Here is a 24128-nt window from a genome sequence, read left to right on the forward strand (position 1 = left end):
GAAGAGCGCAATGATAATACCAACTTGGGCCAGTGAAACAACAACGTCCTCCACAACTAGACTGAAGAACAAAAGGACAGCAACTTGTCTGTTCCTCTTCCCCCGATTCCCCAGCGCTGTTCCCCTCCCCAATTCCCCAATAAAATCTTTAAAAAAAAACAAAAACAAGAATAACCCATCTCCTGAAGGGTAAGCCAGTGTTCTTTCTCTTTCTTATGCCAGACTTCAAAAAATGCTAACGCAGTTAATAGAAAACAAATGGTGATCCTAAAGTCAAGTAGCACTGCATACACAAATACTACTCAATTTAATTAAAATAGTCATTGATTCATTAGTGACTAATCCAGCAGCTCTGGCTCAGTTTTTTCTAAAACTTATTTTGAGAAAATTTCAGACTTACAGAAAAATTGCAAAAATAGTACAAAGGAGTCATGTCTACTCACATCCTTTAATCAAATTCCACATATGTAAACATTTAAACATATTTGTATTACCATTTTCTCTATATATTTTTTTTAATTTTTTGAAACCATTTGAGGGTAAATTGCAGACATGATGACCCCTTACCCTTAAGCACCTTAGTGTAGTACTTTTCCTAAGAGCAAGATCATTCTCTTATATAACCACAGTGCATTGTCAAGGTCAGGAAATTAATGCCAGTACAATATTATTATCTAATCTACTACACACCTTATCACATCTCACCATTTGTCCCACTACTATCCTTTATAGAAAAGAAAAATCTTTTTTTTCTACCCAGGATCAAATGCTGCATTTGGTTGTTATGTCTCTTTAGCCTCCTTTAATTTGGAAGAGCTCCTCAATCTTTTTCACTTTTCATGACCTTAACATTTTTGGAGAACACAAGCCATTTAATTTGTAAAATCTCTCTCAATTGGGTTGATATGATGTTATCTCATGATTAATTTCAGGTTTTGCATTTTTGGCAGGGATACCCCAGAAGTGATACTGAATCCTTCTCAGTGCATCAGAGCAGAAGGGAGATGATGTCGATTTGTCCCACTACTGGTGATGTTAGCTGTCACCGCTCGGAAGAGGTGGTGGTGTCTGCCAGGTTTCTCCACTGTAAAGTTATAATTTTTCTCTCTGTAATTAATATGTATCTTATGAGGAGATACTTTGAGACTAGGTAAGTAAATATCCTGTTTCCCATCAAACTTTGCCTACTGGTTTTAGTAGCCATGCATGTTTCTTGCCTGAAATTTTCTATTTCTATCAATCCTTCTACATAACTTTGCATTCTACTATAAGGAAAAGCTTCCCTTCTGATTCATATTAGCATGGTCTCATAAACAACTCTGTGAGTCATAATCTGTTACTGTCACTATTTGGAGGCTCAAATTGTTCCATTTTATCATTTTAAAAATGATATTTATGCAGGTATACATCAGCATGTACAATATGATCCCACTTTATAAAGAAATATGTATTTGCATAGAAAACAAACCTGTCAGGATAGATACCAACAGTGGTTTCTTATGTAAAAGGAAGGAATTGTAATTGTAAATTCCTTCTTTGTGCTTTTCCAGATTTTCCCAACTTTCTACAATAAAGCCAATTTTTGCCACTAGAAAAGGCCAACAAGTACTATTTCACAAGTCATTTTTGGTAGTAAAAAATAACGTGTTCTAAATTTACAAATGGCAACTGAAATTTACCTAAATGACATGTCAAATGCATTCTTTCATCCCTTCAATAAATATTTCTTGAGCACTTCCGTATGCCAGGCACTATACCAGGTGCCAGGGATACAACTGGTCAAGGTCTTCCCTACTTTTAACTTTCATGGAATTCATATTCCAATGAACTTATGAAATTTCATCAATAAAGAACAGTCTTGGGGCCGGCCGAGTGGCTCAGTTGGTTAAGAGCTCACTCAAGAGTTTGAGCTCTGAGCAACAGCGGTTCGAGTCCAGCCCGAGCTGAGCAGCCGCTGAGCTGCCAACAGGTAGCAGGATGGCTCAGCTAAAAAAAAAAAGAAAAAAAAAAGAACAGTCTTTCTACAAATCAGGATAAAAAGCAAAAATTCAAAAACTGTATCCATTTTTTATTCAACCTTCCTCTGCACTTAGCATCCAAATTCTGTCAAATTTTCCTTTGAAACTTTAAATATTCATTCTTTCCTCTCTGTTCCCCCCTTTTCCCTAATTATGGTACTTTTCCTGAAACACCTCCCGGTTCCCAATTTTCTACCCCCTTCTCCAATCTCTCATTAATCTATGAAAAGGACAAATGCCAGTCCATCTTTCTTACACATTCTTTTCATATTCTAGCTCACTTGATCAAAAGCCTTCCTGACTCTCAATTATCTATCACATCAAGGTGAAACTATTCTACTGGCCTTTGACAGTCATACATAATTTAACCCAGCTCATCTATTTAATCTCGGTTCCCACTAGTCCCCACATACACGATTGGCTCACATAAAGCCATTCTGCTCTAAGTACAAACTAGCCATGATGAATCCTGCCCCTACATGGTTTTCTTCATCTAAAATACCACTCTCTCTCTTCCCTCTATTTCTTCAAATATTAACCACCTCTCAAGGACAGCTCAAATTCTGCCTCATCCCTGAAAACACCCCAGGGCTACCCTAGACCTCCCTTTCCTTCTTTGTACTACTCCTGTGCCACATAATTTATATCAAACTCTTATGAATATATAAGGTATTTAACATGTATGAGTCTACAGTTAACACAATAACCAACTATTTGAAAACACTTGATAATGAACCAAATTTTCTAATTTTATATGAATGGGAGAAGGACCTCTAACACATCGACTAGGCTAGATGAACTATCTGACTTGATTTCACCTTGCCCAAGCACACCTGTATTGCTATAGCTTCAGCACTGCCATCTGGGAAATTAGTGTAATCTCCTGGAGATTCTAGAACTCTCCCATTCAAAGCTTTTCTTTTTTCTTTTCTCTTAAAGATTTTTATCAGGGAATTGGGGAAGGGAAACAGTGTGGAAGAATTGGGGAAGGGGAGCAGCCAAGTTGTTGTCCTTCAATCTTAGTTGTGGAGGGTGCAGCTAGCTCAGCTCCAACTCCAGTTGCCATCCAGCCACCCGATGGCAGCTCAGCTCAAGGCGCTGTGTTCAATCTTAGTTGTGGGTGGGCATAGCCCACCATCCCATGCGGAAGTCTAACCAGCAACCTTGTTGTTAGGAGCACGTGCTCTCACCAGCTGAGCCATCCTGCCACCTGTTGGCAGCTCAGCAGCAGCTCAGCTCAGGCGCAGCTCACTGGCCCACGTGGGAATCGAACTGGCGACCCTGTTGCTCAGAGCTCGCGCTCTTAACCAACTGAACCACTTGGCCGGCCCCAAAGCTTTTCTTATGAAAGCAATTGAAGAGCTCAGTAGGTAATTGCTGAAGCAATTAAAAAAAAAATTCTATAATTATTTTGTTCATTTTGTTTTTAGTAAATAATAATTAATGTTGAAATTTCAAATATTAAAGGAGGGTGTGATATAATAAACAATATATTTGGTCTTTATTCCCAGTTCCTAGTACAGTTTCAAAATCCCTTGGAATTTCCTGACAGAACTATCTTTTGTTATTATCTCTTTCAACCATACTTGCATTTATCCTCAGACCCTGACTCATTAGAGGGAGGGGAGGGCCTAGATAGCTTCAGGATGGAGGGTGATTGCCAGAAAAACTTACCATGTGATTATAGGGTTAGAACTTTCAGCCCTCCCCCAACACCTCTGGGTTCAATCATGTGGCCAATGATTTAATCAATCATGCCTACATAATGAAGTCCCATATAAAAACTCTGGACACTGAAGCTCAGGGTAGCTTCCTGGTTGGTGAACACATTGATGTGCCAGGAAGGTGGTACACCCTGACTCCATGGAAAAAAAGCTCCTGAGTCAAGGACCTTTTCAGACCTTGCCTTGAGTACTTTATCTGGCTGTTCATTTGTGTAATTGTAAGTATAGAACTTTCCTGAGTTCTGTGAGTCATTCTAGTGAATTATTGAACCTAAGAGAATTATGGGAAGCTCTAAATTTGTAGTAAGCCAGGAAGAAGTGTGGGTAGCCTGGGGACCCTACTTGTAGCTGGTGTGTAAAGTAAGGGTAATCTTGTTGGGGACCTTACCCTTCAACTTGTGGGATCTTATGCTAGCTCAGAATAGTGAGTGTCAGAATTGAGCTGAATTGTAGGACACCCAGTTAGTGTCTGAAAATTGTCAGAATGCAGAGGGCATGAGAGTTCTCCATTTATAAAAAGAAGTGATGGCTCAAAAAACGGAGAAACACTGTAACAGACCTTCTATCAAAGAGAGTGAGCATGGGCCGGCCGAATGGCTCAGTTGGTTAAGAGCTCGTGCAGGAGTGCGAGCTCTGAGCAACAGCGGTTCGATGCCCGGCCCAAGCTGAGTTGCCGCTGAGCTGCCAACAGGTAGCAGGATGGCTCAGCTAAAAAAATTTAAAAAAAAAAAAAAAAAGAGTGAGCTTCACTCAGACACATTTGCCCCCTACCTGGACCAAACTAGGAAAAACACTAGAAGAACATATGCTTCTAAACGACCCATCTTCCTTGTGCAGACTACTACCATTAGTCATCTGATATTTACCTAATTGTCCTTTAAGTACAAAGTTTAGTCTGACATACTATGTGGGGATAATATGGAAAATGTATTAAACAAGATAGATAAAACTGCCACATAAGAGATATGGATGAATCAAGTGCTATGTTCAATCACTCTATTTAAAGAAGTGAAGTGGGCAGGAAAGGGCAGGGGGAGAAGGGAATATCTACTTCTCCCAGATGTCTGGAAACACAGCAGGAAATCAAAAAGCCAATACAAGAGGCCTATACCTTGGTCTCCAGGAGAAAAAAAATAAATAATCAGCTAAGACGTGTTCTTAAGACAGTACTGTTTCTGTGTAATACTTAGGCAGCCTTCTGGAATATCACCAATGGTCACCTAAAGGACTTCCTATATGTCCTTGGTGAAAACCTGACGTTTCCTACCAGCTACTGAGCATCTCCAGAAAAACTAAGGAACAAATCTTTCACTGTCACCTGCAGGAAATCCCAGAAGTGCAGGGAACATGTCTTTCTTGCTCACTGTTGAATCCCTAGTGCCTGGCAAATGCACTTAATAAATTGAGCGCTGTACACGTATGGCTTGCTTAGTCGTTAAGAATTTGAAATTCTGTGGTTGGCTACTTTTGAGGGAAAGAGAGGGAAATGCAATGAGAGTGGGCTTCAAATTACTGGTAATGTTTTATTTCTTCAGCTGGGTGATGGGAATTTGTTGTGTTATTCTTTATATCTTTTATATAAATAGTTCACCAAAAAAAGAAGAAAAGAACACAGGCTTTGGAATCAGACAGAACTGGACTGAAACCTTAGCTCCAGCACTTACTAGCTACGTTTTCTCAGGCAAGTCATCAAGCCTCCGTTTGTTCATCCATAAAATATGGTGTGGAAAAGCTTCACTGAATTGGCAAGAGGATTAAGATGACAGCTGTATAATGCTTAGGACAATGCCTGGCACACAGTGAATACACATATGGTAGTTTTTGTGATGATGATGATGAGTTTGAACTAAAGGAGCTAAGTGAGCACTGGAATGGGCCAGAAAATGTGGATTTGGGAACCAGCTTTGTTATTAAAGTGTAACCCTGAGTAGCTACTGACTCTCTGGGCCTCAATTTTCCCATAATTTTAAAAACAATGGACTAAATATCACTGCTTATGTTCTATAATTAATCTAAACTATCCTGTAGCACACTTAGAAAACAGGCCTTTAACAGATGAAAACGTGCACATTTTATTAATTAGGTCACATGCCCTCTAGATCTCCAGAACTGTGTATGGGAAAGTGATTCAGCAGGAGCATTAATCTATCTATGGGAACAAAGTGGGACTCACCAAGCCAATACAGGGTCCAGGAATTTCTAGAGCTTGCTGATTTATATTCAGCATTTCCTAACTCTTTCCCTTAAATAGCTCCTTTCATCATGGCCTTGTGTAGGGCCCCAGCAAACCCCAAACCTTTAGCTAGCTCAAGGTAGTATTGTTCATCTCAACAGCCATAGTCGTCCATCCTAATTCCACATGGTTACACACAATGAAGGCAAAACAGTTATCTTATTCAAAATGAGCCACGCCACTGTCTTCTTTACCCAGCATCAAGAAACCTAGAATTTGGACCTCCTGTATATTTTTTACTCTTGGCATTGCTACAGAACAAGAAGAATACATTTGTGAGAGAGCCCTAAAAAGGTTGCTTGGAAGGAGTGGTGATGTCTGACTTAAGACAAAAAAACATTCGGCAGAGCTCTCTGTGGATTACCAGACAGGAGAATGCCTCCGCTGTGAAGTCCAATCAAGTCCTGTACTTTATGTAATTTATTTTAGTTAGTAGTGTAACTCCCAGCTACTTAAAACAGACCTTTTAGAAGAGCCAACGCCTATCCAATTCCTATGACTTTTGAGCTTCTGGGCCTTTCTGGCCCCAGGAGAGATGTCTGCCTTTCCCCTAGTGTCTCCAAAATCCCAAAACTACCACCAGCACAGAGGTCCCCAGAAACGTTTCCATTTCTGAAGAACTCTCCTGGATACTTTTATACATCTCCACATGCTTATCCTTGATCTACTATGTTAGGAATGGGAAAAATAAACTAGATACTCAGTAACTCAGATGTTCCTTGACCATCAAAAGGAAAGCAAGTCTCACTCTCGCTTGGTCTTGAGAATTTTGCCTACCTTAATATCCTTAAGACCTTGATCCTTCCCATAATCGCCTTTTCAGAATCACTTTTTAAAATTTTGCTTGTATCCAACCACTCGAAGGCTCTCATGAGTTCCTGAAGAAATCTACCTTAAATTCTAGTCCACAGTTCAAATGTTAAACACAATGATGAAAATTAAGACAATCACCAACATTAAAGGCCTACTGGTTTACCGGAAAGTTAAGGGCTCGCTGCTCCCTAATCAGAATCACTCAGGATCCCTTAGCAAAACGCAGGCCTTCAACAGGTATTCCACGTTACCTTTAAAGTCCCGTCCCTCACCACAACCCTTTCAATTCTTCTTAAAACTCATTAGAACAAACTTTTTCCTGGCCACCATCCCTTTCTGTTTTAACCATGGACCTCCTATATCCCCAGTGATACTTTCAGAAGACAAAGGCCAACATTCTCAGGAAATTCAGATTTCTTCACAGCTCATCAGGGCAGTTCTGGCTGCCTGGGCAGCAAGCAGCAGGCTCCTGCCAAAGTTCAAACCTGCAGCCAGGTCTATTCCAAACAGGGCGGGCCTTAGAAACAAGAAAGGAAACACCTTGGCAGGAGAGGAGGCATCCAAAGACTACAATAATTAAAGAGCTTTACTTATGCTTGGTCATAGAGACAGACATATAAGACAGTGGTACCAAAGAGTGGGAATAATTCAATTTATTTATATCAATACTACCTTGTAGAATGTGATATTTTTATTCATTTATTCCTTCCTCTCTTACCTCTTACTATATGAGGTAGTTTAGCACTCACTACAATAAAACAATTCCATCCAGTTTCTGAGGTAACCGTATATAATAAAAGGCCTTTTAAAAATCAAAGAACAGGGCCATCCGAGTTGGCTCAGTTGGTTAAGAGTTGGCTTAAGAGCGCGAGCTCTGAGCAACAGGGCCACCGGTTCGATTCCTACATGGGCCAGTGATGCTGCACCCAAGCTGAGCTGTCACTGAGCTGCCAACAGGTGGCAGGATGGCTCAGCTGGTGTAACAACAAGATTGCCTGTTCGAGGGTGTGCTATGCCCACCCGCAACTAAGACTGAACTCGGCACCTTGAGCTGAGCGGCTGTGAGCTGCAGATGGGTGGCTGGATGGTGACTGGACTTGGAGCTGAGCTAGCTGCGCCCTCCACAACTAAGACTGAAGGACAACAACTTGGCTATTCCCCTTTCCCAACTCCCCAACACTGTTCTTCAATCTAGTTTGGGAAGGGTTTCCCAAATTCCCCAATAAAATCTTTAAAAAAAAAAAATCAAAGAACACATTTTTTAAAAAATCCAAGAGCAATTTCCTTTTTTTAAAACAAGTCTAAAATTAGAGCATGAGAGACAGATTACAGTGAACCTCGGAGAAAATGAACATAGTATTATTTCGGGTTTCCTTTTGGAAGAGCAGTGAGATGACACTTTAATAAAGGATTACACAAATGTGACTTGGCTTCAGTGGGCCAGCCGAGTGGCGCGTTGGTTAAGAGCTGGCTTGGGACGCCAGAGGGCCCCGGTTCGGATCCCACATGCAGGCCAGTGACACTGCCCTCTACAGCTAAGATGCTGAACAACAGCTCAACTTGGAGCTGAGTCGCCGGCAATGGCATAGGCTGCAGCCCCTGCTGTAGTGGGTTGCCATGGGCTACCGTGTGTAGCCAGCAGCCAGCATGAGCGGCCAGCAGCCGCAGTGAGCTGTCGTCCAGAAGCCGGCGACTGATCTGCATTGCCTGGGAAGAGCGCAATTATGGTGCCAACTTGGGCCAGTGAAGCAACGTCCTCCACAACTAGACTGAAGAACGAAATGGACAGCAACTTGTCTGTTCCCCTTCCTCCAATTCCCCAGCGCTGTTCCCATCCCCCAATCCCCCAGTAAAAATCTTAAAAAAAAAAAAAAAAGAAATGCTTCAGTGAATCCAAACTAGGGCTTTTTGGTTCCCTTACACCTACCTACATAACCTTGAGTAAGACTACCAAAATAAAATAAAATAAAATAAAATAAATAATAATAATATGCAGGTTTAAAATTAAAATAGGCCACTTTTAAGCTAATTTTAATTAAGAAATGAATGAGTGCCTTAAATACAGGAAACCATTTTAGAATTTTAAAATGCTAAATTTTAAAATATTTAAAATTTAAATATTTATATAAGCCTACAATCAAAAAGGTCCCTTAAAAATGGCAGATATGAGTATAAACACTACATATTTTTAACTGATCTAGAAAATAAAAATTATTCCCATAAAGGAACAAAATCCCAAGCTCTATCTCTAATTACTGTACTGATTAAATTTTATATTTAATATAATATATAGAGATATTTTATAACAAATAAATATAAATACATTTAATTTAAAATTATATATAAAATGTAAGTATATAGTATTTAACATAAATATTAATATGGAGGACAAAAATATGATCCTTTGTTAGCCAGTCATCTGATGGTCTCTATTTCCCCTATTTTGCCTGACAAATATTGAAGTGATCTATAAAAACAAAAAGCATGGCCACAATTATCCTCAAAGACAGGCCTTCTGATTCAGTTCAACACAACATGCCACAGTTCTTTCTGTCTGAGACGCCACGCCTCTAAGTAGGTCATCCATGGGAAACATAATTCATCATTACAGAACAAATTATCTAGATTTATCCAGGCTAAAAATGTCTTTGTCTTTACATCACATCTTGTGAACATCTAGTTCTAAATGACAGCAACTTCCTAATATCCACAAAGCAGAAATAACATTCTCTGGTTCTAATTACCACCCTACCGGCCATATTGTCTATTTTTCTTAAAAACAAACACTGCATGCTTCCCAGGGACCTACTCCTCATTTTTTATCTGCTTCTTTATTAAGAAGCCTTGTTGGCTCTTCCAAAGTTGCTGTAATGAGAATACACAGGAGGAGGAGGGTGAGTATGGAATTATGTTTCTAACTGGAAAACTTGAGCATTTGAGGAAATAGCTGAGCATTGTTCCAAAGAAAAACTTTATTGACCATATACAGATGATGTGGGCTACAGCACTGTCCCTGTGCTTCACACCAGACCCACGCCAGTGCCCAACTAGTACCAGAGGAACAAAAAAGACAGGTCTTCATACACATGTGAAGAGGATGCAGAATACACTCTGTATGAACAGACTATGTAGGATGGACTCTCTATGGCCAAGGATGCTTGAACATCTTTGGTCATAGAAGATCACCCAGGTACTAAACACAATATAATTAAAACTGAACAGTTTAATCTTCAAATATCGTTCAAAGAAAGACCAGAATGGACAGCAACATGGCTTCAAAAGGACCACAGAGAGTTTTTTTCTAAAATAACCGCTAGCTTATTCCTGGAGTTTCTTTGGCTCTTATCCCTAGATTACCCCTGAAGAATCTTTCCCCAACCACTTCAAATCTCTAAGATGACCTCTGGTGTTGCAAGGAGAAGTTGACCTCTTTTGGCAAGGACTATAATTCCTGGCAGCCAAGACATGGAATAGGCATGGCACTGTCATTGTAAGTCACTGATCTACTTTATTGCCAGAATATAGGAATCTCTCAGACAAAATAAAGCTAAGGACATGAACGAGAAACTGGATGACTGCTGGCCCTTCAAATCCTAACAATAACCACATTAGACTGAATTTAAGAAAGGGAAATAATCAAAGTTTTATGAATGAGAGGAGTGGTTTGGAAAACAGGGAAAGTCTAAATAAACTGAACTATTTATTGTAGCTTGAACTCATTTATTCGTTCAACAACTATTTGAGGGCCGACTTTGTGCCAGGCCCGTTTTAGGCACTGGGGATATAGCAATAAACAACACAACTCCCCTGCCCTCATGAAGCTTGCTTTCTAGCCCAAGTAGCAACAACAAAAAACAAGTGAACAAACATGCAGGGGAGTGGGGATAATGCCTGAGTCAGGGCCTTCTCACAGAGAAAGCAGTGAAGGAGAAAGTAATATATGAGGAAAGCAAAGGCCAGATTGTAAAGGACATTGTAAGCCGGCCGAGCGGCTCAGTTGGTTAAGAGCTCACTCAAGAGCGTGAGCTCTGAGCAACAGGGTTGCTGGTTCGATTTCCGGCGTGAGCTGAGCTGCCAACAAATGGCAGGATGGCTCAGCTACCAAAAAATAAAAAAAAGCTTGGGCTTGATTCTAAATGAAAGGAGAAATCACCACCGAATTTTAAAAATGGGTAACAAAATCTGAGATATTTTTAAAGATGACTCTGTCTGCTACATGGCGAATGAGCAAAATTAGAAGCAGGGAGACCAGGTAAGGAGGTATTACAAAGCCTAGGCTGCGTCAGTCGTCAGTCAAAGCCTGAACTTGTCTGGCAGAGGCTCCATTGATAAACTAGTCAGTTAGATAAATCGGGTGAGAGCTACCAGATTCACTTAAAAAGAGGATAACAGTTCCACTTTCTTAACGAATGTGACCAGCAGAAAATAACTGTTTCTCAATTTAATTTAAAAACGAGACCTCACTAAACTAAAACAATCCTGTGAACTTTTAATGTAGCTACAGGATTCAGATAAAAAAGGTAGTAAGGTTGGTGCTAATTTTATTGTAACAAGGACATTTGTTAAACATACCAATGCAAACCTAGTTAAATACAAATTCTGGCCAATGAATCTGACCATGTAAAGCTATAACCTGAAGAACTAAGTTTTGTGTGGCAGCATTTTAAAAATTCTGTTTGGTTTAAAGAAAGGTAGTAGGCTCTTGTTTTGGACTCAATGGTATTCAATATGTTCAATAATTAAGATAAGGTAAGGTGATATTTAAAACACTTTGGCTTTCTCTGCAAAAAAACACCTTAAAATTTATAGACAGACTAGCTTCTCTGATCTAAGCACTAAATAGATATTAAGCAATTATTGATAGTTAGCAGTAAAGCCTGGACGGGTCAGAATTCAGATTCTGGATGGGCCAAGAAAAGATCCATTTCACTTTCGGAGTACAGTGTAAGTTTGGCCAACAAAATGTTGAAACCATTCACAACTATTTCAGAGCTTCAGTGAATGAAGCTGCTGCTGTGTGGTTCAGGGACAGACACTAACAGCAATAAAATGTGCTGAAGTGACAGAGAAGGACCAGGCTTTACAATAATACCAGACATGATGCTCTTTTTTCTTCGCTTTTTTTCTCCATGCCCCTTAGTTAACATCTTAAAACTACAACTGAAGTACTACCACTTTTTCCTAAAAAAAGGGGTTTTCCTGATAAATCCATGTGTCAGACCAGTATTAAAATAGCCTTGGTCACACTTACAATTACTTAGCATTTAAAGTGTTACAAGCTAGGCTAACAGCTGTCAAATACGTACATTAAATTTAAAAAAGCAACGCTTCCAACATTTCCCCTCAAAATATAACTAAATATAATTTAATGTAACTAGTTAAATTACATCCTTTAATATAATTAAAATTACATATTTCAAATAAGTATACCTCTAATTTTTTTTGGTACACTTGGAGGTGTACAAAGCAATGTAATAGGTTAGACTTTTATACCCCTCACAACCTCTAATATTTTTAAATGTGAAAAGAAGTTATATATATGGTAGCTGACCTAAAGCTTTTGGTACCACCCTTTTTAATAAAAATATCTTCCTCAAAACCTAAGGCTTTCTCTTGTGTCAAGTTTCTCCCTATGATTTAGAAATCTCTTGCATGTGCACATCTATCAACTCTCTTATTCGCTTTCATTTCTGCAGAACATAGCTTGTAATTTTTCTAACAAATGTTTAATGTTAGAAAATATTCTTTTATGTATTTCTAAATAAATAATACTGTTAACATTTTAACTTAAAGGTCCTAAGGCTGACAATATGTAGTTTATATATGTATAGCATTTCTACTAGGTGTTTTACAGACGAATGATTGTATATAATTGATCCTACATTCAAACTAATGAAAAAAAATAAGGTTTTTGTTTTTTAAAAAAAAACTATTAAAAATTACTATACTATAAAACTATTTTATAACACAAATAAGGATCAGTTTAACCAGATCAACTACTCATTTTCCCTACTTTGTTTTTCCAAATGCATCAGCATGAATCATGTTAACTAACACCTTCCTGAACTTTGTCAAGGAAGTCCATGCAAAATACAGATTAAGATGTACATATAGTCTAAAATTCACAACTGCAAATCAAAAAGTAAACTGTGTCTGGTTAAGTTTACTTCTGACTTCTGACTCTAAAGGAGGATTTCTCCAGACAGGCAGGTGAACAGAGATTTCAATGAACATCAAATAACATTATAGAAGAGGGTAAAAACATGTTAGCTTTCTTCTTTGGGAGCTCATCACAGTGGCCTGGAGGGGGTTCTCCAGAATGCAATGGGGATTAGAATAGAATGTTTCAAAACAGCAATGGCAGAGCAGTAGCTAATGTACTGGAAAACAAATTATCTAGTCCTCACTAGCCCACTTTCCTAGTTTAGTCCTACCAATCGAGTCATGTAACTTGCACAGTGATATCAAAAAGTCCCTAAAGTTCTGTCCCCAAGTCAGTGAAGAGAAGGCATTTCTTTTATCTTCAAAAGGTGAAATCTAGGAATCTCTAGGGGGGGGGTCTCATGTGTATGTGTGTCTGTTGCAGCGGTTCTCAACCTTCCTAATGCCGCGACTCCTTAATACAGTTCCTCATGTTGTGGTGACCCCCAACCATAAAATTATTTTCGTTGCTACTTTATAACTGTAATTTTGCTACTGTTATGAATCGTAATGTAAGTATCTTTTTGTTTTCCAATGGTCTTAGGCGACCCCTGTGAAAGGGTCGTTCGACCCCCAAAGGGGTCGCGACCCACAGGTTGAGAACCGCTGGTTGGGTCTCGTGTGTGCCTGTTGTTATTTACAAATTTATTCCAAACCTAGTCGCCATGGGATAAATCATGTTTAAAAAGAGGGGAGAAATTAGTCTTTAGAGTAACAATAATCCTCTCAACTAATTATTCATTCATTGAGCCCTTGAATAACTTGAAGTTGAGAGTAAAATTTTGAGGCAATATCGGGTGCATCAGGAGTCAATCCAATGCAAAGTCCAAATACCGCTAAAAAACGCTCCATACCTTCAACGTCAACAACGCTTAGAGGCAGAGGAGACTGTGAGCGCAAAAAACCAGAAACCTGACCTTGCCCACAAGTCGAATACTTCTGCACCCCTCCCCCTAGCTTCCCCGGGCCGGTTCGCGACATCCCAATTGGTCAGCGTGTTTCAGCACCTGCCTGGCAGTGACAAGGGAATCTCCACCGAAGACGAGAGGGTCTGAAAGGAGGCGGCCTCGGAAACGCTGAGGCCCAGGAGGAGAGGATTAGAAGAAGAAAAGGAGGGGACTTTCGAAGGGATGAGGCCGGGCTGTCAAAGAGGCTAATGGGGACATAGCTTGGGAGGACGACTGGGACACAGGGGAGGGAGGTCTTAGGAGGGAGGGCCCAGGTGAGATTAGAGGTTGAGGGGCGCTTTTAGACAGCCAAAAGGGGAGAGTTACGGGGCTGGGAGCACCGCGGGGTGAGGATGGAGGAAAGCGGGGCGGCGAAGGGCGAGCAGGCCCGGGACCGCAGGGGCAGGGGCGGCAGGGTCTGCGGTGGCCGCGGCCAGCCCGGGTGCGCGGACTCACGTTCTCCCACCAGCAGGATCCGCACGTCTTTCTTCATGTCGACGGCTCGCAGGGGCCGGGCTCGGCCCGCACGCATGGAGCGGACTCCTCTCGCCGGGAGCGCCCACCCCAAGGCGCCGCTCTCCCCGCGCTGCCGGCGCTGCGGGCCAGCCTCTCCCGCCGCCCCGCCCGAGCCTCGGTCACCCGGGTCCGCCGCGCCGCCTCCTCGGCTGCAACCCCACTCCAGAGCCGGGACAGCGCCAGCTCCGCCTCCTCCGGCTCCGCGGGCGGCGGCGGCGGCGGCGGCGGCGGCGGCGGGGTCGACGGGGCGCCGCGAGGGACAAGCGCTTTCAGAACGCGAACGCTCTCCCGGCCTCAGTAGCGCCCCCGCCGCCAGGCTCGCGGCATCGCAGAGCCCTGGAGCCTCACCCACCCTCCTCTGGGCACAACCGCCAGCGTTAAGGTTTACGCTAGGAATTTCAGGGGCAGATTCGCTAGTCTGACTCCATTTATTTTACAAAATAGGGGCGGAAGAAGTCCCTTGTTCGAAGTCACATAGCTAGAGGTTGGCAGTGACTCAAGAAGGGAATGTTCTCACCAGACTATAAACTCCAGGAGGGCAGCGACCTGTCTACTTGGTTTTCAGCAGTATCCCCACTTCAGTGTACATAGCCCTCAGGTAACGCTTGATTGAGTCAAGAACGGCTCCCAGAAAAGAGCCCTTTCCACTACCCAAAGCCTACCACCCTAGCTGATTTTTGCCTGTGATGCTTATAATATACAAGTAGGATTCGTTTTTATGCTGTCTGTGTAAAAAGGTTTATTTCTTTGTAGCCAAACTAAATGACTTTCCCCTGGTCTAAGCCAAGCTAAGACAAATTTAGTTTCTAAGCCAAACTAAGTGACTTCCGGTGGTTTACTTTAGGTAGGGTCTTCTGATATTTCTTTTTTATTTTTTAATGGTAGCACTATGGTTTATTAAGCTCTACCTTAGTACAGGTGGTGGGGCTTTCCCTTGGCGCTCTTGATGTATGAAGCCTGGACATTCTGCCAGTTCTTTTTGAGCAATGACACCAGGAAATTGGCAGCTAAGTGGCTGTTGTACACAAGCTCATCATCTGTCATTTTCACATGGAACGGCCACTGCCAGACAAAGCACCTTCTTCATCTGGAACTTGATGGTGGATTTCACTTCATCGACTTTGGCCACCATGTCCTCATTGGGGGTCAGCAAGGAAGGGAACTTGCCAGACTTCTTCAGGCCTGGGCCCAGGATGCGCGGAATCTGCTTGATCAGAGACTCTGAAGCCAAAAAGGCATCATACTTCTTGGCCAGCTTTATGGCCAGTTTCTTATTCTTGTTGAGTTTCTTCAGCACCTCAATGTCCATATGGGGGATATCCATAGCCTTGGCCTCGTCACAGTGCTGATGGTCCCCCAGAACATATACGGAGAACGTCGGGTGGGGAGTGGGTTTAAGCCTGACGGTGCCAGAGAAGTGTTTGTTCTTCTGAGGGTCATAGTTCTTCAAGCTGATCTGTAGCTCCACCATCTCCCAAAACATCTGGTGCTTGTGCTGGTTTCCATGCAGCACCGCCTTGCAGAGGGTGTCATGGGAGACTGTGCTGCTCATGTTGCCTTGTGCCGCAAAAAAAAACAGAAAAGAGCTTGATATTTCTCTTTATTCAGGCTTACCCAGCATAATGCTGGACACATAGGTGCCACTGGATAAAAAAAATCTCTTACTGATTTTTCTAACATTGCCTTAATTTCCTCCTGACCCCTCCACCTGGTGGAATTTGTGGCTACATCTCTAATGCTAGAACACTGCTTGGCACAGTGAGATGATAGATGATAGACTAGATAGATAGATAGATAGATAGATAGATAGATAGATAGATAGATAGATAGATAGATAGAATGAGGAAACACTATGCATAATGTGGCTTTTTTCTACCTTATATATTAAATATTAAGTTGAAAGATAATAAAATGTGCATAATACCAACCCCTCTTTCTCCTAAAAGCCATGTGGTCTATGCAGCAAGTTAAGAGCTACTGACAAATGGCCTGAGTTTGAATCCAGAGTCCATCACCTAATAGTTATGTGCTCTTGAATAAGTTCTTTTACTTCTCCAAGCCTGTCCCTTCTTCTGTAACATGGCAGTAATGATAAGACTACCTACCTCTTTGGGTGGTTGTGAAAAATAATACGTGTTAAGCATTTGGCACAGTGCCAGACTCATTTTACTTGCTCTACTGATCTCATCTATCATTTTTATCATAAAGTTCACTGAAAAGTTATAATCTGCAGGTATTAGGCAAATACATTTTTATGTTTACAACAGCATTTCCCCATCTTAGTTACATGATGTCCCTAACGAGCATAGGAGAGGAAGCCCTTCCCAAAAACACTCTCTCATGATGTAAGGAGGAGGAGAGGAAAGACACACTCCTTGCTCACTGGGAGATAAGGAAATCATATTCCAGGGTGGATGCAAATAAGCTGTATGGAAATGTGAAATTCAGGTGGCTTGATTATCTGATCTTTCAGGGAAAAGCATTCCTCCAATTTTAGCCTTACAAAATGTTTGAGTTGGCAGCACCCTTACAGAGCACCTATTAGAATCCCATTACTCTGTAGGTAAGAAAAGCAAGGCCCAGAGGGATACCGTGAGTTGCCAAAGGCAGTACAGCTGAGAATGAACCCTGGCTCTGCCATCCCCAGCCTGTGATTCTGGGCAAGTCACACTACCTCTCTGTGCCTCAGTTTCCTCCCTACCCAATGAAGTCTTTAATCTCTTCCCAGGCTTCTACCTCATGGAGTTGTTTGGAGGATCCCATGAAATAATGTATGTGAAAAAGCTTTTCCTTAAAAAAAATGAATTATACAAATATCATATCACGAGGGACAAGGGCCCTTTACAGAGGAGCACACTCTTGAGGACACCGCTGACTCCAAGCAACATGGTAGAGAATCTTGACCCCAGGAGCTTTGCATCAGTATTGGCTGTGGATGACAATATTAATTCTATGAGGCTTCTTCAGGAGTGTGAGAAGAGACAGGGCTTCGTGGTGTTGTACTTGTGTGCTAAGTAAAGGCTTTGGCATGGAGAAATGTCTGGAAGGCAGGGGACTAGGAAGAGGAGTTTTTTTGGGGGGTGGGGAGATTGCAGAGATAATATTGTGAACTCTTTTGTAAATAAAACTAAAAAATCCAGACTCAAGGGCTGCAGAAAGCAGAAAACCAGGAAGCACTTACAGTAGGCAACAATAAACGGTTTAGTACAGAGGCCAACACTCACTACAGTGACGGGGGCATCTAACATGTCAGAGTGTGCCTCCCAGACGATGTAAGGTTTTTTTTACAGCCCCTCTCCATCTACCGATCAGCTACATTTGTGAAGCTCTAACCTCCTATCTTGCCTCGGGCTTTATACCCTTCTCCTGTGATAACAGATAACAGACATCAGGGGTCACTGTGAAGTTCTCCTGGAGACAGCATAGCTCCATGGTTAAGAGCAAGGACAGTGGAGTCTGCCTGCCTCAGTCTGAACCTCAGTTTTGCCAGTTCCTAGCTGTACATCATTGGATAAATTGCTTAACTTCTCTGTAGCCTCAGCTGCCAAATGGGAATAACACCTCATGGATTTATTATGAAGAGTAAAGGAGTTCTAATAATATAATAGGAAAACATATAATAGGAAATAGCGCTTGGTACATGGTCAGTGATATGTAAGTGTTGGATAAATATAATAAATTCTGAGAGAAGTGACTTCTGTCCACCTCTCTGAGCCTAAGAATAGAGCCACAGGATGACACTGCAGCAAAGCATAAGCCAGAGAATAGAGTTGTTGGCAGTGGAATTGACTGTTGGGATATTACAGATTGATTATTGTGTATTAAGTAGATTGGGTAAAGCCAAGATGACAGATTGGTATCTATAAGGCACTGGTGGAATTTTCCTCTGGAATGCTGCTAGGAATGAGCCCTACCATCACAAGGCAGGCTTCATGTCTCCTCGACTGTGCAGGGGACATAGAGAGATCTAAACAAAGTACTTTTGCCAGGGGATAAGGGGATTCATCTTTTATGCCTATCAAAGGAGGAATTTGCAACATAGCCTTTCTCCCTGAGTCTCAGGACAGTGGAACACCCAGGGCCAGTGGGCAGGCCTGCTGGGTGGAAAATGTGAGTATGTTAAATGAATGACACTGGGTGGAACAAGAGACTGGCCCCCGATTGGTGAGTTAGACACAGTCCTGGGCAGGAGGCCAAATTAGACTTGGGTTGGCTTCAGTCCCACCCTTCAGACCCATCTATCTTTTGGTCTCTCAAGTTAAACCCAAAGCAGCATCCATTATCTGCCCATTCGCCACATTTTTCTCCCATTCCCTCCAGGAAGACTTCCTTTTCCTGACAAGCCCACTCTGGTGGAGCAGAAAAGTCCAGTGCTTCGATACAGGGTAACTGTTTTATCTTGCCTTTTAATGCATTTGTTCTTGGTGCATTGTTCAAACATCCATGTCCTCTGCATAGTCACATGGATTAGTCTCTAGAGAACACAGATTCTGTTTGCTTGATTTGGCTGGAAGGTACATCACTCAGCACAATTACGTATTAAAAGGCATTTGATTATAACTAACCATGTTGAAAGGAAAATTTTCCAGACAAGATCCTCCTCTGTTGATGAGGTTGCATCCAGTTTTTAATTTTTTCAAGCTCCTTTCAGATACAGGTTGTAAAACAAATACCCTCCATTAAGAGATAATTGATATTGAGAAGCCTCTCAGACCATCCTCCCCCACCTTGGCCTGAATTCCCTATGGAATGGTTAAGAGCACAGCCTCTGGAGCCTACATTTCATCTCCAATACTTTACTAGCTGCTCAACACTGGGCAAGATACATAACTCCTCTGAAAAACCTTAACCTCATCTGCAAAATGGAGCTATCTCATAGGTCTCTTTTCAGAATTAAGTAAAATAACGCAGGTACATTTGCGAAAACGTGGACCGATCTTGAGAGGATCATGCTAAGCAAAATAAGTCAGACAGAAAAGGACAAGAACCGCATGATTTCATTTTTTTTTTGCAATGGGTTTGCTGCCAGAACATAGGTGTAGTGAAAACCACCGCTAAATTTAACCCAAAATGGGAAAGGAAAAAACTCATATCAACATCATCATCATTAGACACATAGATTCTAGAAGTCTACCACTACTGGTCATCTGATCGACAGATGTGGTGGGATCGACAAAAGAACCATTGAAAAATTTGAGAAGGAGGCTACTGAGATGGGAAAGGGCTCCTTCAAGTATGCCTGGGTCTCGGATAAACTGAAAACTGAGCCGGAGCGTGGTATCACCATTGATATCTCCCTGTGGAAATCCGAGATCAGCAAGTATTATGTGACCATTATAGATGCCCCAGGACACAGAGACTTTATCAAAAACATGATTACAGGCACATCTCAGGCTGACTCTGCTGTCCTGGTTGTTGCTGCTGGTGTTGGTGAATTTGAAGCAGGTATCTCTAAGAATGGGCAGACCCGTGAGCATGCCCTTCTGGCTTACACATTGGGCGTGAACCAACTAATTGTTGGTGTTAAAGTAACAAAATGAATTCCACTGAGCCGCCTTACAGCCAAAAGAGCTATGAGGAAATCGTTAAAGAAGTCAGCACCTACATTAAGAAAATTGGCTACAACCCTGACACAGTAGCGTTTGTGCCAGTTTCTGGTTGGACTGGTGACAACATGCTGGAGCCAGGTGCTAATATGCCTTGGTTCAAGGGATGGAAATTCACCTGTAAAGATGGCAATGCCGGTGAAACCATGCTGCTTGAAGCTCTGGAGTGCATCCTGCCCCCAACTCATCCAACTGACAAGCCTTTGCATCTGCCCCTCCAGGATGTCTACAAAAATGGTGGTATTGGTACTGTCTCTGTGGGCCAAGTGGAGACTGTTGTTCTCAAACCTGGCATGATGGTCACCTTTGCTCCAGTCAACGTTACAACCAAAGAAAAGTCTGTTGAAATGCACCATGAAGCTTTGAGTGAAGCTCTTCCTGGAGACAATGTGGGCTTCAAGGTCAAGAATGTGTCTGTCAAAGATGTTCGTTGTGGCAATGCGGGTGGTGACGGCTAAAATGACCCACCAATGGAGGCAGCTGGCTTCATGGCTCAAATGATTATCCTGAACCATCCATACCAGATCAGGGCTGAATACACACCTGTGCTAGATTGTCACACAGCTCACATTGCTCGCAAATTTGCTAAGCTGAAGAATAGTGATCGTCATTCTGGGGAAAAGCTGGAAGATGGCGCAAAGTTTTTGAAATCTGGTGATGCTGCCATAGTTGATATGGTTCCTGCAAAGCCCAGGTGCATTGAGAGCTTCTCTGACTACCCTCCTGCGGGCTGTTTTGCTGTTTGTGACGAGACAGACAGTGGCTGTGGGTGCCATCAAAGCAATGGACAAGAAGGCAGCTGAAGCCAACAAGGTTACCAAGCCTGCCCAGAAAGCTCAGAAGGCTAAATGAATATTAGCCCCAATATGTGCCACCCCAGTCTTAATCAGTGGTGGAAGGACGATCTCAGAGCTGTATGTCTCAACTGCCATTTAAGCTTAATAGTAAAAGACTAGTTAATGATTACAATTCATCATAAAACCTTCAGAAGGAAAGGAAAATGTTTTGTGAACCATTTGGGGTTTTTTTGTGTGTGGCAGCTTTTAAGTTACTAGTGTTTAAAATCAGTACTTTTTAATGGAAGCAACTTGACCAAAAATCTGTCACAGAATTGTGAGACCCATTAAAACAAAGTTTAATGAGAAACCTGTGAGTTCTTTTGGTCAACACTAACTTCCAATAGTACTACTTAGGTAAGAGACTTAAAGAGTTGCCCGTAACCTATTTCTGGTGTTGTGTCTGCTGAAACTTTAGAAGTTGATAATTTGGGTTAACATTTTTTTCTGGGTGGGAACTTTGGGTTTTGTCTTAAAGGAAGGAATCATCCGTTTACATAGTATTAAAAAGCTAGGGGAGGGACTCTGTTGGTGCAGCACTTCATAGTTTAGGACAAATCAGCAAAGAGTAACTTTGTTGATGTGTAAGCTAGTTTACAAAGGCCAAATTCTGTAATATTAAAGTCCACACATTGCATATAAAATTTTGTATAGTTACATCAATATTGAGCAAATTTGTTGGTATGTCACATTTTAGTTTACCAGTTACTAGAATGTGAATTCTCATATTTACAAATACTGAAGTATAATAGTTCAAAGAACTTAAAATGAGGCTTAAATAGTCTTGCTATAGTTAATTGTATCCAGATTCTATGAAAAATAAATGATACTGGAAGTTCAAAATATATATATATATGATTTCACTCATATGTGGGATGTAAAACAGAAAGCAACAAATGAACAAACAAAACAAACTCATAGACACACATAACAGTATAGTGGTTACCAGAGGGGATAGGGGGATTGGGGGAGGATAGAGGGTAAAGAGGATCAAATATATGGTGACAAAAGGAGACTAGATTTTGGGCAGTGAGCACACAATGCAAATACAGATGATGAATTATAGAACTGTATACTTGAAACTCATATAATGTTATTAACCAATGTCACCCCAATAAATTTAAGTAAAAAAGAATAATGCAGGTAACACATTTTGCATGTTGCTTAACACATAGTTCATGCTTACGTGTCAACCTTAACACCTGCACTTGACAATTTGGAATTCATTTGCTGACTTGCATTATCTTTCCAAGGGCAAATTGATTAGAGTGCCCACCTAAATTGTAAGCACTGAAAGGCAAAAATGCACTTTTTAAATGCAATTTTTAATAATTGTAGAAACATTAAAATTTTTGCTGACTTATAAGTCCAACTAACAATTCTCAAAAATTTTTAGGCTGCAGGCTATTTCTGCAAAACAAAAGATTCCATAGACTAGTAAGTCTATAATTTCTGTTTTCTCTGCAAAGAAATCACCACAATTAAATATGTTCTAAGAAAATAATTCAAAAGAACTATACACATATCTAACTATACATATTCTATTTATAGCAACATTAAACAATAATTTTAAAAATAGAAAAACATACAAAGGGGAATAGCTAAATTAAGTACAACATAAAATAATTGGAACTTTTGCAGTCACTAAAACTAATGACTATTAAAGATATGGAAAAGTATTTATAAAATGTGAAAAATATAAATATAAAACCATATATACAATCACAACTGTATAAGAACTAAATATGTGTTTTTACTTTATGCAAAGTTTACCCTCTATACTTCTGCAATTTTGCACTTTTACAAACATGCACATGTGTTACTTGGGTAATTAAAAACTGATGGATATACATAAATATTAGAAGAGAGTACAAAGAAAACAAAAATGTCGTAAAGATTATGAATTTTTAGTACAAGCATCTTTTGTAAAATGTCAAAGTGAATTTAATAATTATATCTTTTAAGTAAATTAATGGAACTATGTAAAAGAATAGCAATGCTTTAAGTGAGACATTAATGTAGGAGATCATGTTTATTAACTCATTTAACAAAATATTTATTGTTTTCTATTTATTGTTTTCGCCATGTGTGAGGCTCTGTGCTAGGTGTTAGGAATAAAGTAATAAACAACAGATTTATCATAGAAGGCAAGTTGAGGACAAGACAACTCATCTAAGCATCCATCCTTCCTCTCACTAGAATCCTCCAAATCATTGTCTATGTACCCAAATCACCCCTTTCAAAAACCTTCCATAAGAGGTCGCATCTCATAATCTAAATCTCTCCCTACCTCCTCCCTCTCCACCCCACCCCTAGCTGAAACTAGCCCAACTTGTGTGACTGTCCCATTCCACTCCCTGCAAGGCTGTGGTCACAGATGACCTCCCATGCAACACAAAGCCAGAACCCAGCAAGAATGCAAATATCCCCAGAAAGCGCCTAGGAAAATGACCATGGTTATAGCCTGAGTGGTCTCACTGTACTTGCTCCTAGTATTAGTGGGTCAGCTTTGACCTGACCTAAACTCATCGTTTTCAACGGTGTCTTCTCTCTGGGCAAGGGGGAGGACACTCCAGGCAAAGCAAGCTGAATGTGCAAAGGCACATGATGTGACACAAAGCAGGGTGGCTGGGGTGGAGGGTGTATGTGGGAGGATGACAGGAAACGAGGGGGGTGAGGGGGCCTAGAGGTAGATAAGAGGAGAGGGAGGAAGTAGAACTTTCTGCTGTAGGCACCAAGGAGCCCTGGGGAGTGTTAAGCAGAGGAGCAACAGGATCCCATCTGTGTTTTGGAAAGCTCACACTAGCTGAATGAGAATAGATGGGAAGGAGATTCTGACTAGAGTGGGAGAGGCTCCAATTACAAGAATCCAGGAGAGAAGTGATGAGAGTCTGAACCAGAGTATAGGTGCAGAGGGAAGAGGCGGGACTGGAGTTGAGACGATTTGGGATATCAGAACCCAGTCAGAACTTGGTGACTTACTGCACAGAAGGTGGTAAGATAAAAGATCCTATGGTAACTCCGAGATGCTGTGCCCGTCCTGGAGATTGTCACTGATCAAAGTCCTAAGGTTGGGTCAGCCAAGTGGCGCATTTGTTAAGAGCTGGCTTGGCGGGGCCGGCTGAGTGGCGCGATGATTAAGAACTGGCTTGGGATGCCAGAGGGCCCCGGTTCGGATCCCACATATGAGGGCCAGTGACACTGCCCTCCACAGCTAAGATGCTGAACAACAGC

General features: G+C 41.4%; 1 protein-coding gene and 2 pseudogenes across 5 annotated transcripts in view; 1 reads left to right on the forward strand and 2 right to left on the reverse strand.

Moving 5' to 3' along the window:
- The window catches only part of RHOT1 (ras homolog family member T1), a 62953-nt gene extending 48254 nt beyond the window's left edge, over positions 1-14699 (reverse strand). For 4 of the 5 annotated variants that reach the window (XM_019647065.1, XM_019647063.1, XM_019647064.1 and 1 more), the window contains exon 1: positions 14393-14699. In XM_019647065.1, coding sequence (XP_019502610.1) covers positions 14393-14468 — 76 coding nt within the window. In that variant the 5' untranslated portion in view covers positions 14469-14699. The remainder of the gene's footprint in view (positions 1-14392) is intronic. The other variant, XM_019647059.1, reaches the window with a different exon arrangement.
- Positions 14700-15361: 662 nt separating this feature from the next.
- On the reverse strand, positions 15362-23895 carry LOC109385093 (60S ribosomal protein L10a pseudogene; annotated as a pseudogene).
- LOC109385075 (elongation factor 1-alpha 1 pseudogene) lies at positions 19523-20910 on the forward strand (annotated as a pseudogene).
- Positions 23896-24128: the final 233 nt, after the last annotated feature.

This window comes from Hipposideros armiger, unplaced genomic scaffold (assembly GCF_001890085.2).
Source record: "Hipposideros armiger isolate ML-2016 unplaced genomic scaffold, ASM189008v1 scaffold_108, whole genome shotgun sequence".
Classification (NCBI taxonomy): domain Eukaryota; kingdom Metazoa; phylum Chordata; class Mammalia; order Chiroptera; family Hipposideridae; genus Hipposideros; species Hipposideros armiger.